At 42.8% G+C, this 12,855-nt stretch overlaps 2 protein-coding genes across 11 annotated transcripts in view; both read left to right on the plus strand.

The window, feature by feature from the left end:
* ADGRG2 (adhesion G protein-coupled receptor G2) overlaps positions 1-8,126 on the plus strand; it is a 64,741-nt gene extending 56,615 nt beyond the window's left edge. For 5 of the 7 annotated variants that reach the window (XM_051795113.1, XM_051795114.1, XM_051795118.1 and 2 more), the window contains 2 exons: positions 2,713-2,865; positions 6,167-8,126. In XM_051795113.1, coding sequence (XP_051651073.1) covers positions 2,713-2,865; positions 6,167-6,351 — 338 coding nt within the window. In that variant the 3' untranslated portion in view covers positions 6,352-8,126. Of the gene's footprint in view, positions 1-1,988; positions 2,081-2,712; positions 2,866-6,166 lie in introns of those variants that run through there. The other 2 variants (XM_051795120.1, XM_051795119.1) reach the window with 2 other exon arrangements.
* Positions 8,127-10,156: 2,030 nt separating this feature from the next.
* The window catches only part of PHKA2 (phosphorylase kinase regulatory subunit alpha 2), a 48,853-nt gene continuing 46,154 nt past the window's right edge, over positions 10,157-12,855 (plus strand). For all 4 annotated transcript variants that reach the window (XR_007905842.1, XM_051795121.1, XM_051795122.1 and 1 more), the window contains exon 1: positions 10,157-10,297. Coding sequence is in view for 3 of the 4 variants with exons in the window: in XM_051795121.1 (XP_051651081.1) it covers positions 10,220-10,297 (78 nt within the window). In the remaining variant the exon portion in view is untranslated. The remainder of the gene's footprint in view (positions 10,298-12,855) is intronic.

The raw sequence follows: 12,855 nt of genomic DNA on the forward strand, positions 1-12,855 counted from the left end.
GAGGAAACATACAGATTCTGGGGCCTGGAGGTGTTTCTAACAATGCCTGATGGCAAAAAACCTTGATTCCTTACCCAGAGAGCAACTTATTGAGTAGAAAGACTGGACCCCTTTGAGAGCGGAGAACCTGTCGCTATGCCCACCTCAACACTTAGTAAACTCACTAAAAGCATACAATTGCTTGCCTCCAATTAATACACGAAAGGTGGCTCGTCCTTCATCAGCCCCCACCTATGTTGTTTCTTGCCAATCTGGACAGATTTAATCTCCTGATAGAAGGATTATCATCCAAGCTTTATGCCACACAATTCCAAGATCGGCTTAGAGCTGCTTGTGCAGGAGGGCTGCAGGCAGGACCTGGTCTTTCTTACATGGGGGGAAATAGCCGAGGACTTAATAAATTATAGTAGACAGATAATTAGTGCTGCAAATGAAGTGAAAACTCAAACGACCGTCCGTAGGATGGAGTGAAGGGCAAAGCCTCCACGATTTAGAGGCTGAAACTGGGAAGGCAAAGTCTCGAAGAGCCTATTGTAGAATGAGGGATTGAAAAAGACGGTATCCCTTGAGAACTGATGGACAGACAGTCAAGACCATTTTACAAATGATTGTAAAAATGTGGAGACAGTCAAATGATAGTCCCAAAAAAGGAAACAATGCTACTTTGGTGCCTGGCAAGTTTGAAGTATCTATAACCTCTTTAGTGGAAAAGTCGGGAAACTCCCTGGTAAATGAGCTGGGGGCGACAGATGGAAACATAACAGAAAGCTCACTGAAAACAAAGAGGGAGATATGGTAATAACCTTTCACCTTGGTCCTTTATGATCCCCCTGCCACCTTGTCAGTCGATACAGGGGCCCAAATTTCTGCCTTGAATGAAAAAACTGCAAAAAGATGTGGGGTAGTCCCTGATAAAAAACAGATTTATGTTGCTGATGTGGTTGGCTGCAGCAGACGGCTTGAGTGAAATGCTGGTTACTGGGTGATGATTACCCCACTAAGGCAATAATGATATTGGGTCCTTTCCCTAGGAATATTATGGTATTAGACCTCCTTAAAAGAAAACCCTGGCTAGATTCTAAGAGGAATGATTGGAAATTTGGTTCCTCAGCTTTCTATCCCTTGCCTCTAGGAACCAGAAAAAGAATTGCAAGCCAAATAGCAATTGTTGCATAGGTAGCCACTAATGCCCATGGCAGAGAATACAGAATTGACACCAAATGGATTGTTCCCTCTTTTTAAGACCGGTCTCAGCAAGACCAAGTTTTCTTTTCTCTCCTCTCATACAAATGTCGAAAGAGGAAAGGAAGTGCCAACAAGACTTTTTCTGATTTCTGTATTTACCCACACTTGAGAGATCTACAAGCAGGAAATCCTAGAATTATAAAGTCAACTCTAGAAACAGAAAATAGCTGCAACAGAATTAGAGACTGTAAAGTAAAAAGACTAAACGTGTCACCTTTTTGTGTTAGCAAAAAGCAGTCTCTAGCATAAGATCATAATCATTTTGTGCCTTTAAGTTTTGTTTTGCTGTAATGTTTGTGTTTCTTTTCTGAAACAGCAAGTGCAATAGCTCAGAATAACCAAAGTATTGTATACCTGTTCCTACCTCCTCAAAGTGGATAGCCCCTGGAGGGAGGGAGAAAAGGGCATAACAAAGACTGTTGGTGGCAGCAAAAAGTTTTCTCCAGCTGCAAACAGGTGAAGATTTTGAGTTTAGTAACCACTGAAGTTTTGTAAGTTAGACTGAGTTGGTAAGAACAGTTTCCCCTGTGGCAACCAGTTTTTTGTGTATTACTGAATATCTCTTTCCCATGATACACCTTGACATTGCCCCTGAAGCCTGCTTGGTGGGAAGGATGAGGGTGGTAAAAGTAGTAGTCTAGGATATAGGTATTTGGTTTGAGCTAATGCCTAATGTGTTGTTATTAAGTAAGCAAAGATTCTTTAAAGTGCTGTACCTCACCAAAGAAGGATGCTGTCCACAGATACAAGTGGAAGAAGTTCTCTGGCCACTGCAATAACCAGATTCTGAACTCTTTCCCTGGATCCTGATTTGCTGCAGTTCGGGACCCACTGGGTGAGAGATAGTGATTTGCATAGAGCAGAGTTTCTATATTGATAGAACTCCTAGTTTATTGTTATTGATATAACAACTGCCCACTGTGTGCTTTCTTGCATACTTTCCTCTTTCTCCCGTCCTTTTTCTCCCTCTGTCCACTAGCTTGCACCACGGCTGCCTCTACAAGAATATGAGAAATGGTTAAACCTGGTCCTAGTGGTTGTTCCAACCCAGTGGAGTGGAATGTTAGACATTAGATCAGTAACTATTGAGTTGGAAGCACCTTGTGGTGGGGTACATGTGTGTGTGTCTGGAGAGGAAAGGGATGGGTCAAACCTGGGGTGGTGTCATATCCCTCATGGCAGGCCCCTGGAACCTACATGGGGAAGTCCCGGAATAGCTGTCAGTAACAAACAGCCTGGGAAAACTACTTTTATTAACAAAAGGGACAGGAGAAAAAGGAGCTATATTTAAATAATTTTAAACATCAAGAATCATTGAATTCTTAGGAGAATATAATTCTGTCTAGAATACTGTGAGAAGAGTGGATAAAGCCGTGCTTTTATTTTAATTCAGTTGCATTATTAACTATATTTTTATATATTGCTTGTATGAGTTGTGCTATTTTCTGTGTCATGTATCTGTTGTAGACTGGAGTAGAACTGCTACTAACGGTTTAAAGAAGCAGACTGTAAATCAAGGAGTATCCAGTTCTTCCAATTCCTTACAATCAAACAGTAACTCCACTAACTCTACAACACTGCTAATGAATAATGATTATTCAGTGCATGCGAATGGAAATGGTAAGTATAATGCCAAGTAATATTTCTCAAGCTATTTTTTCCTTGTCTTGAAACACAAATGCTATTCTCTTTTATGCTGATGTAAAGGGAAGTGCTGGCAAAATGTTATTCATAAGTACAGGGTCAGAATACTTCAGGATTTCCTCACAAATAATATCACACCTCCATTTTAGGGAACTATAGGCAAAGTTGTAAAATATCCATTTCTCCTAGTCACTGGGAACTCTTGATTTATGTATCATTTAGTGGGTAATATTTGTTATTATAGCAATTACTTACCAGAAGCTGCTGATAACACTTTTCTTGTCAGATGAATACATGACAAAAAACTTCAAGCACATTTTGAAACAGTTCACATTTTAAACCATGTTAGAACAAATATTGCCTAAAGAAGAAATAAATATAGGATAATAATATAGCTTGAAAGTCTGAAAGAAATCAAGTAGGAGGGAATATGAGGAAGAAAATTAATGGAGTGCTCATATGGAAGCTGCTTATAAGAGAAGTAAGAGAAAATGGAGACTATAACTTATCACCTCAGTGAAGAGAGCACTGCTGAGAGGGCTTCCTCACCGTTTGCTACAGAAAAAACATCAAAACTGAATTTCTCTATAGCCCTTTATTTCCCCTGTGGGGTTTTTAAGGATGTTTTTGCCTAACAGAAACATCTTTGTTGCAAGAAACAATTCTTCAGAAGTAAAATTACCTATCCTTCCTGTTCTGACATAGTACTGTCCTCTGAACTGTTACCCTCTGCTCTGTTCCTGATAAGTTGAAACGCAGGTGTATATAGCACTCCACTCAATTTCACTGGCAATTTGGTGTGGCTTATTTGTCTATTGAGAAAACTAAATATGAATCACCACTGAAGGTACTTATTAAAAAGTGATCTTTTTTCAGTGGACATAATCTAGTTTTTCACACTCTTGCTGGGCACATGTCATGCTGCTGATTTGAGCTCTCAGAAAAGACCATCAGTTTTTCAAAGAGAAAAATAACTTAAAAATCTGTAATGGATAAAAACTTGAGCAAATCTCAGAGGACATTACTCCTGTGTGCCTGACGTATCTTTCCCAATTGATTAAGAGTTGAGGCTAAGAAGTCATATCATCAGCTAGAATGTTAATTATGAATTTGTTGGACATACTCGAAGAGGTGGGGTTGCCCTCATTTCCTGGTCTATGCTGTCAGAAGACAGCAGATAATCAATGGGATAACCTCAGCAGATAACCTCTCAGATGTACAGAGTAAAAGCTATGGAATTCTTATGTGCTGCTCCCTAATAGATTACTGTCCCTTTGAATGTACTAACTGCACATTGAAAAGAAATCACAATACTTCAGGAAATGGCACTTGGACATGCCCTGAACAGTTTTCCAAACTGAGCTTGTAAAACTAGTTCCTTTTTTTTTTCCATACTCGTTTATAAAATCTCTTAATTTGGATACCACACAATGCAATAATTAACATACTTTGTATCTAACAGGTCAGTTAAGAACCAGAATCCAGTAACTCTCACCAGTAAAGTCAGGTAACATTCTAGGTAGAGGTATTACCTCTCAAAGAGAGAAATTTTCAGGCACAAAACCTTGCATGTCTTGATGGGTGTGTGTTTTTCCCCAGCTATATTAATTACTCTGATGAAAGATGCCATCTCTCCCTATGTGTGTATAAGCATTTGACTGCTTTTCTCAACAGAAAGAAAGATAACAGAGATGTTCTATTAAACTACTTTGTTGTAGCAACTGAGTGAATAGTCCTGTTGTGGCTTTCTGGAAAATGTTTTTGTTGTTTTGGATAGCATTTTAGAATGAGATGCTAAACTGATGATCTAAACCATTGAGTGATGCCAATTCTGTGGGACACCCTCCAATTCTGTCCCAGTTTATTCAGATAATTAGTGTGACAGTCTGTGTGTCCAAGTGCCAAAGGCTTCTCAGACAAAGCAGCTAAAGAACATTGTTCCAGTGCACTCACAAACACAGATGTCTCAGATGATCCACTTCATTTTCTCCTGTATTTTATTGTATATTTTGAATATATTGTCAGCCTTGTACCACAGCATCCACTCATGTCATACAGATGCATGGCATACCTGAGAAACCTTTTAAACTTAACTTGATAAAGCAAAACTAAAATAAGAAGTATTTTGCATCTTATCTAGTGATATTTATTCCAAGTCAAGGTTTATATTTTGAGAATCGTGACCCTGACTGTTTAAAACTATGGAATCCTATTTGTTTCAGTTTAACTAGACAGAAGTGTTTGCTAAGGAGGGCGGGATACGAGAAAAACCAACCTCCACCCTCTAAGTAATTATAACTTCGAAATTAAGAGGCTCCAGTTGAAAAGGTGTGGAAAAGAAAAATAACATCTCTTTACCAAAGAATATACGTGTATAGGTAACCCAACAACAGAAAACAAGCAACAGTCCCGCACCCAAACTCCCTCCGAATACAATGAAGTACTTTTCGGCGCAGTTCTAACCAGGGCCAGCAGGGAGCCCGGCGGGGCTCCGACGGGACCGCACGGAAGGGGAGGGAGGAGCGGGAGGGTGAATCCGCCTGTGGACTCACGCTGTCAAAGGCTCTGGCTGGAGCTCCCCTTCCTCGTCAATGGGTGTAAACTGCCACCGGCACGGAGAAGGAGGAGTGTGTGTGTGTGGGGGGAGAAGAACATCTTTTCCCCTCAAAAGTTCCTCTGCAGATGCTACCGGCTTCTCCCATGAAATCCGAGGCAAATCTGGGCCGTGGGCAGAACAGGGCGTGAGGGAACGAAGGCGAACCGGCTCCAAAGTCAGCTAGATGACTTGGCCGAAAACAAAATGAATCCCGGAGCTCTTTCTTTTCACACACACCCCCTCCCTGAGTCTGGGCAAAAATGAGGTGCTGTCCCCAGAAGAAAAAAACCAAAACCTCACCTTCCCCTACAGTCTGCTGAAGACATTAGCTTGGAATATGGGGGTATTAGCCAGTCCTTTTGTGTGTGTGCTCACTCTGACCATCTCCTCTCCCTCCCTCACTCAACACCTTTCTGCCACAGTGGTAAAGGGAAAAAATTCCAAGCAGGTTTTGTTTTTTTTTCTTTAAAACAAGAAAACCTATGACACTATTGTGCATCTCTCAAATCTCATGGTTTCACACAGAGAACTATATACAAAATAAGTACAGAAAAATCCACATTTTTTTAATTGTTGCAGGGATAAAATGAGAGTCTAGGAACTCCCTTCAGTGACTGAAAAAGCATGGGAGACTTAATTCTGAACCTTTCTCATGCGGGATGCACTTTTTTGTTTCAACAGGCCACCTTTCCAGTGAGAAGAATGGTGTTCTTTTCAGTGTACAGAATGGTGATGTGTGTCTCCATGACTTTTCAGGCAAACAACTTGTATTTCAAGACAAGGATGATACTGGCAGCCAAGAAAGCCACATCTCATTCAGAAGGACTTCAAAAAGAGAAAGCCTAAATTCTATGGAGAAAATGTGATTTCCTTTTAAACAGCGCATTGTTTTACAGTGTGAAGTAGAGTTTTACTTTAACAGTTTTACATAATGTGAGCACACCAAGAACTGATTTTATTTAATATATGGTACTGGAACTTCAAGGCAGCCATGCAGTGGATTGACAAGGACAATTATTAAAGGAAAAAAAAAGGAAGCTACTATTTTTACAAGGTCTTGGATGTCAGATTACAGCTGGCACATTTCCATTTTGATTCTCCATCAGAATGGGTTTTTTGAGGGTTTTTTTTACATCTGAACAAAAGTTTTGTTTAGACTTTTTTCATTACAATTAAGTTTATCTGGTTATAATGCTTAGTAGTATTGTATAGATGTAGAAAGTTACAACTTGTCCATACAAACGATGTTAACTTTCAAAATGTTAGCTACACTGTCCTCAACTTTTTGTACGTTGTAGTAGTAAACTCTGTAGTGATGTACATAAACAGAAAAATATCAACTCTTAAGCATCTCAATGATAATTTTATATTTATTTCTTGTAATATAAATATTCCTATGTATAGAAAAATAATTGGTATTTTGTTTTTAACTTTTATTGTAAGTTCATATTTTTCTTTAGTTAATTAACTTTAACAGAATGATATAGAAGTTACTTTGTTGAGTAAGTGGAATCACTTACAGTAGTTTGAATATATTCACTAGATGGAGAACTGTAAATAACAAACACGATCAGTCTTGAACCTCTAGCAACTTTTTAGTACACCACAGAGGGATAAAAACTGAATATAATCCAACTAGAGTGCCATGAATGAGGGAGTGATAAGTAAAGTAGTCAGAGGGTTATTATTAAATAGAACTAAGTTATGTTGTGGCTTGAGTAAGTCCATCAGAATTTTTGCCGCTGATTTCAGCAGAGTCAGTTTTTGTCTTGAGTGGTGGTTCCAGAGATTATACACACTGCCATCTCTCATTTGCAATGATGAAAGTAGAGAAGTTTGTGGTTTTTTGGGAAAAAAAATAGAAATAATAAGTACCAACTGCTATGTTTAGTAGCTGAGAAATTGTTTGCTTCATTGTGTGGCTGTTTCTTAAGGGGCAGCTCTTGGGCTATTTTATGAGTATTTCTGCCCTTGCTCAGTAAGTGCTGATAAAGGCTGGATTTTTGCTCTTCATGCAAAACAACTGAAAGCCCATACAACGTTGTGAAGATTCTTCCTGAACAGAAATTAGCCTGAGCCCTGGCTGTACTTCTTCTTCCTCACACAGGTGTGTGGCTGTGACCACTGCTTTTTTAATCTGTGTTCTTGGTCAAAGGCTGGATGCTCCTGGAGCAAGAACTAGAACAAACTGGCACCTGACTGCAGAGTAACAGACCCTGTGGATGTGTGAAGCAGATGCATGTTGAAGGAGAGCAAGGGCTTTGCTTTCCCAGAGGACTCAGCAGGGAGCTCTGGAAACACTCTTCTCAACAAAAAGCATCAGCTAAATGCCTCCTATCTGGGGCTCTGTTGTAGTTCAGCAACTGAACCTCTTCAGTACTCAAACCCTCTTGTGGTTCTGTGGATAACACATGGGTTCTTTCGGTCACCTATATCTAAGATTACTCTGAATATGTTTTTAATGTGAGAATTTAAAGTATTCATTGTGTTTATCCACAAGGTTTTAGCTGCATGTTAATAAAAGCCCATCCTGGAATGCTAGTAGCTGGAATGCATTTCTGTGAATGCTTTAACTATTTGGCTAATTGCCTTTGCAGTGTTTCTTGTAAATTTATTTAATGTTCTTATATTTATATTTTCAACTGTAAAAAAAAGTAATAAATTTGCAGCAAATACAACACATAAAATATATAAACTTTGTCTTTTAGATGAATGTGTCATTAATACTGGCCTGTATTACAGTTCTTCAGATTACATGAACTGCAATAACCTCTTGGAGAAAATGCTAACCTAGCTGTTACATTAATTGTCTCTCACGTATTTTACCTTTCACAGTTCTAGAAGATTTAGATTTTAGCAGAGAAAACCGTGGTAAGTCTGTCCAGCCAATGCCTGTCCAAGTCTGCTGAAGCTCTCCCACAAGTATGCTGTATGCAAAAGCACACAGCTGCGTTTGGCTTCAGTAGTTGAATTCCCTATGAAAACACATATTCCACTGTCACTGACCTGCTTGGAATCTTCCTTTTGTTTCTATTTTTTGCATACTAAGATATGTTAGGCTTCTTTAAATAATTTTTATTTTATATATTCCTAGGGGTGGAGAGCCCTTTCTGACTTTGCCACTTAAAAGCACACACATATTGTAGCAAAATTTTGTGCTCACACCAGCATATTATTTTAGCTCAGTGAATAATCATCATCATTAAACTAGCTGAAAATGTGTTTTCACGTTAGGTGTTATGGTGTCCTTTTGGTACTTGGTCTGTTGGGCGCTGCTAGGAGTTTAGCCACGGCACCCAGAGCTTGGGGAAAGATGCAACCCCTTCCCAGAGCACAGAGTAAAACTCTGCATCAACTCGTGGGTGCAAAGCTAACTTGGGGACATCTGTAAGGAGGTTTTAAGCTTAGTCATAGATAAACAGCAACCTGCCATGTACAGCTGGCATCACCTTGCTCAGCAAACCTGTTCCCTCAGTGCAGGCAGTGTCTGTAAAAAGCAGTGCCCTGAAGCAAGGAGCTGGTGTGGAGTTTAGGGGAGTGAACTGGTGCAGGTCTTGGGACAGCACAGCTCTGGCAGATGGAGATGGTGAACCTTCAAGTAGTGCCCTGTCCCTTCCTGGTGAAACCTACAGGGTGTAGGTGTCTGATATTCGCTGAAGGAAAGTGTCTCCTTTGAATGCTGTTCTCTCAACCACGGTTGTCAGCTACATAGTCAATGAAGGAAGTACAGTAAGAAAAAGTTACAATATTAAATCTGTTAATGCTGCAATTTCACGTGAGAAAAAAAAAATGGAAAAAATCCTTTCTGAAATGAGTGAATCCCGCACCTTCAGCTACTCTGCAACATCTGTTCAGCGCTTCCACATCCATCTACACTTCACACTCATTTACTTCCTATTGCCTGGAGCACAAAGGGAAGGTGCTGAAGATTTTGCAACTGAACGTAACACATGTTGTGGTTTGTGTTTGTAAACTTCTTGGTTCTATTTGCCTGACATCCCTTATTCCTGCTCCTTGCTCCTGTTGGGGAACTGCAGATTGCGGTAAGGCACGGGCAAATCAAGTCAGAAGCCCAGCTGCTCAGTGCCCCTCGGGAATGCCTGTGGGAATAGCAGGTTCGTTTCCTTCAGAAATCTCGCAAGTCTTGTTTCTTTGTTGAGTGGGAAAGCCAAGGCTGGGGCTGAGGTGTGAAAACGCCTGATAAAGCCTTGGATTTTTTAGTTGTTTTTTGTTGTTGTGTTTGTTTGTTTGTGGGGGTTTTTTTGTGTGTGGGTTGTTTTGGGGTTTTTTTGTCCTTCATTGGATCAGATCTCGGAACTGTGGGGTTTCTTAAGGCTGGGGGGGGGGGGGGGAAGAAAAAAGGAAAAAAGCTTCCAAATAAGTATTCTGATCTTTTCAATTTTATTTTACGAACTTAGAAGAGAATGGATAAAATCGACTTTGTTTTTAACAGATGCCGCATTTTTACAAATGTTTTTGTCCTTTCTCGCGTTACGGCCTCCCCCCTGCTCGGTCCTCGGTCCCCATCACCCCGCGGTGCCCGGCGCTGGCGGGGGCAGGGGGCCGGTCCCGCCCCGCCCCGCCGTGAGGGCGGGCTGGCGCTCCCGCCACCGCCCAGGGAAGGAGGGGAGAGGCCGCCGCCGCCATCTCCGGCTGTCCCCGCCCCGATCGCGGCCGGGAGGGGAGCGGGCGGGCCGGGCAGCCGGGCCAGGCAGCCGGGCTGGCCGTGGGACGATGAGGAGCCGCAGCAACTCGGGGGTGCGCCTGGACGGCTACGCCCGCCTGGTCCAGCGGACCATCCTCTGCCACCAGGTGAGCGCTCCGGGGCGCCTGGTCGGGGCGGGGGCTCCCGGTGCGATGAGGCTGTGATGGGGGGCGCGGGGAAGCTGCCGGGGCCGGTGGCGCCGGGCTGGGTGCAGGAGGGCCACGACAGGGCCGGTGGGAGGACATCCCCCCTCCAGCCGGCGCACGGCCTCCTCCCCTCCGCATCCCCTGTGCCCGCCGGGGGAGGAGCGCGGGGAATGCTGAGGCGCTGCGGATCCGGGCGGTGCTCGCTGTCGCTTGTGTACATGCACGCTGGAAAGCGTGTGGAAAATACAGCGAGCCTGAGCCTGCAAATCGTTGTACTTTATAGTGATAGTAATGTGTTCGTGGCCATCCCCTCCCATTGAGGGGATATATCTCATTGTGGTCTTCAGCATCCTCAGGAGGAGAATCGGAGGGACAGGTTCCGATCTCTTCACGCTTGTGAACAGTGACAGGACTTGAGGAAACGATATGAAGCTGAGTCAGGGGAGTTTTAGGCTGGATATCAGGAAAAGGTTTTTCACCCAAAGGGTGGTTGGGCACTGGAACAGGCTCCCTGGGGAAGTGGCCACAGCACCAAGCCTGACAGAGTTCAAGAAGCATTTTGACAATGCTTTCAGGCATATAGTGTGATGATGTGATTCTTGCGTGTCCTGCACAGGGCCAGGAGTCGGACTCGATGAGCAAGATGATCCCCTTCCAACTCAGTATATTATTTGATTTTGTGTTATGATAGACACCCACCCACTGCACACTATACACACTATATATATATGAATATATATATACATGCCCACAACACCATTAAGCCCCAGTAACATAAGAGCTCTGAGCAGGGCCTTTGGGCAGCACAGCTCGATGTGGATCCGGGACAGCACAGGGCTCCCTGTGTGCTCTCTGCAGCACGTGTGTGCGGCGGGGCACATCCCAGAGATTCCAGTCTCTTCTCTCGCTGTTAACACTGCTGGGGCTCTGGCTCGTCGGACGGGGCTGCCTGCACATGTGAGCAGTGAAAGAATGAAGATAGCGGAGATGGTTGGGGAAGGCTGTTACTCACCCTTCTGCTTTTTGGTCAGTGCAGTGCTCTCTGTGTGCTCGCTTCACCCAGGCTGGCTCTGAGGACTCACAGTGTGCTGAGCAGTGTCATGCTTCGGTTATAACAGTCTAGTACATAAAGATGAGAGCAACAGAGTTACTTGCTCAAATCAGTTACCAAATATACTTTGTTGCTGAGAGTTTCAAGAAACTGGAAAGCAGTGAAAGAAGACCCAAATCTTCCTAGGTCAATAAGATTTTTGTCACTGATTGCTGTTGTGGGCACAGTGTCCAGACACCTGTGAATTGGTGTTTGTGTACTTGTTATTGTGAACTCTTCTATTTGTAAAAAAATACAAGAACATCTGGAACATAAGTGGTGTGAAGAGATAATTTTGCTCTCTCGCTGTGCAGGGGTGCAGGAGATGCTTAGAGTTGTGCTCCTGTCTCTGCCTTTTTTCTGCAGGATGACATTGGGCAAATCACTTTGGCTTCCAGTACCTGCCTTGCTTTCCATTTTTATGAGATGAAGATACTGATAACAGCCTTCATTTAGAAGAGAGATGGAGCCTCTGAGATCAAAGCTCAAACATGCCTCATAAAAGCTGTGCCTTAATGATACTAATATTTAACAATAGTAAAAAGGATAACTAAATGGTAATACAGGAGTTTATATCGGTAACCTAGAATTTTGTAATTGCTACTTACAGTGCAGGATGAGTGTCTGTGACTTTTTCACTAAGGGCTTGATGTCTGGGAGACTTCAGAGGTAGAGAAAGGAAAGAAAAGTTTTCTTCTGTATGTGGAAAGCAAGCCACAGGCTAGAAGCAAGGCAGAGGGACAGCAATATCACAAGGGGGCCCAGAGAGATGCTCAAGGCATGTTTCTAGATTTTTTTCCTATATCTATATCCTTTATGGTTTTTCACTGCAATAGATTGAAAATGTGCTCAGCTGGGTGGACTGATGCAATGCTTACTTGGGCAAGTTAGGATGGTTGTCTTTGGGCCACATGCAATCCTGACTTCCTTGGCAGCAGAATTATCTGTGGCTGGATGGGCTGGGCTACTGCATTGCTGCCGCTGGTACCTTCTTGGTGCCAGGGAGGGGGATTTTAGCCATCAGTTTGACCCAGAGCAGCCTGGCAGAAGAGCCAGAAGGCATTTAAAATGCTTGTGAGGTGTCGCCGCTCAGCACAGGGGTGATGTGTGGCTGTGACCATGTACCTCACTCCCACAAGCTGCTGGAGTGCAGACCTGGCACACCAGCTGTGCTGTGATGGAGGGCGGTGACACACTCGCCTTTGTAGGGGTGCAGCAAGGACAGCACGTAGTGTGCAGAGAACATTTTGCTTTGATAAGGTGTTTAATACATCAGGAGTCAGGTTTCTCAGAAGCAGCAACTGATCTTGTGTTCATTCCAATCACTCTAAATTGATGTGATTTTAGAGGTAATTTTTAATTCAGAGTGTGCATATGTGCTACCAGGCAGGCGTGTCCAAAGCACAGGTCTGGACCCTGCACCAGGGTT

This window comes from Manacus candei, unplaced genomic scaffold (assembly GCF_025592945.1).
Source record: "Manacus candei isolate 608988 ecotype Guabito, Panama unplaced genomic scaffold, ASM2559294v1 h1tg000041l, whole genome shotgun sequence".
Taxonomy (NCBI): Eukaryota; Metazoa; Chordata; class Aves; order Passeriformes; family Pipridae; genus Manacus; species Manacus candei.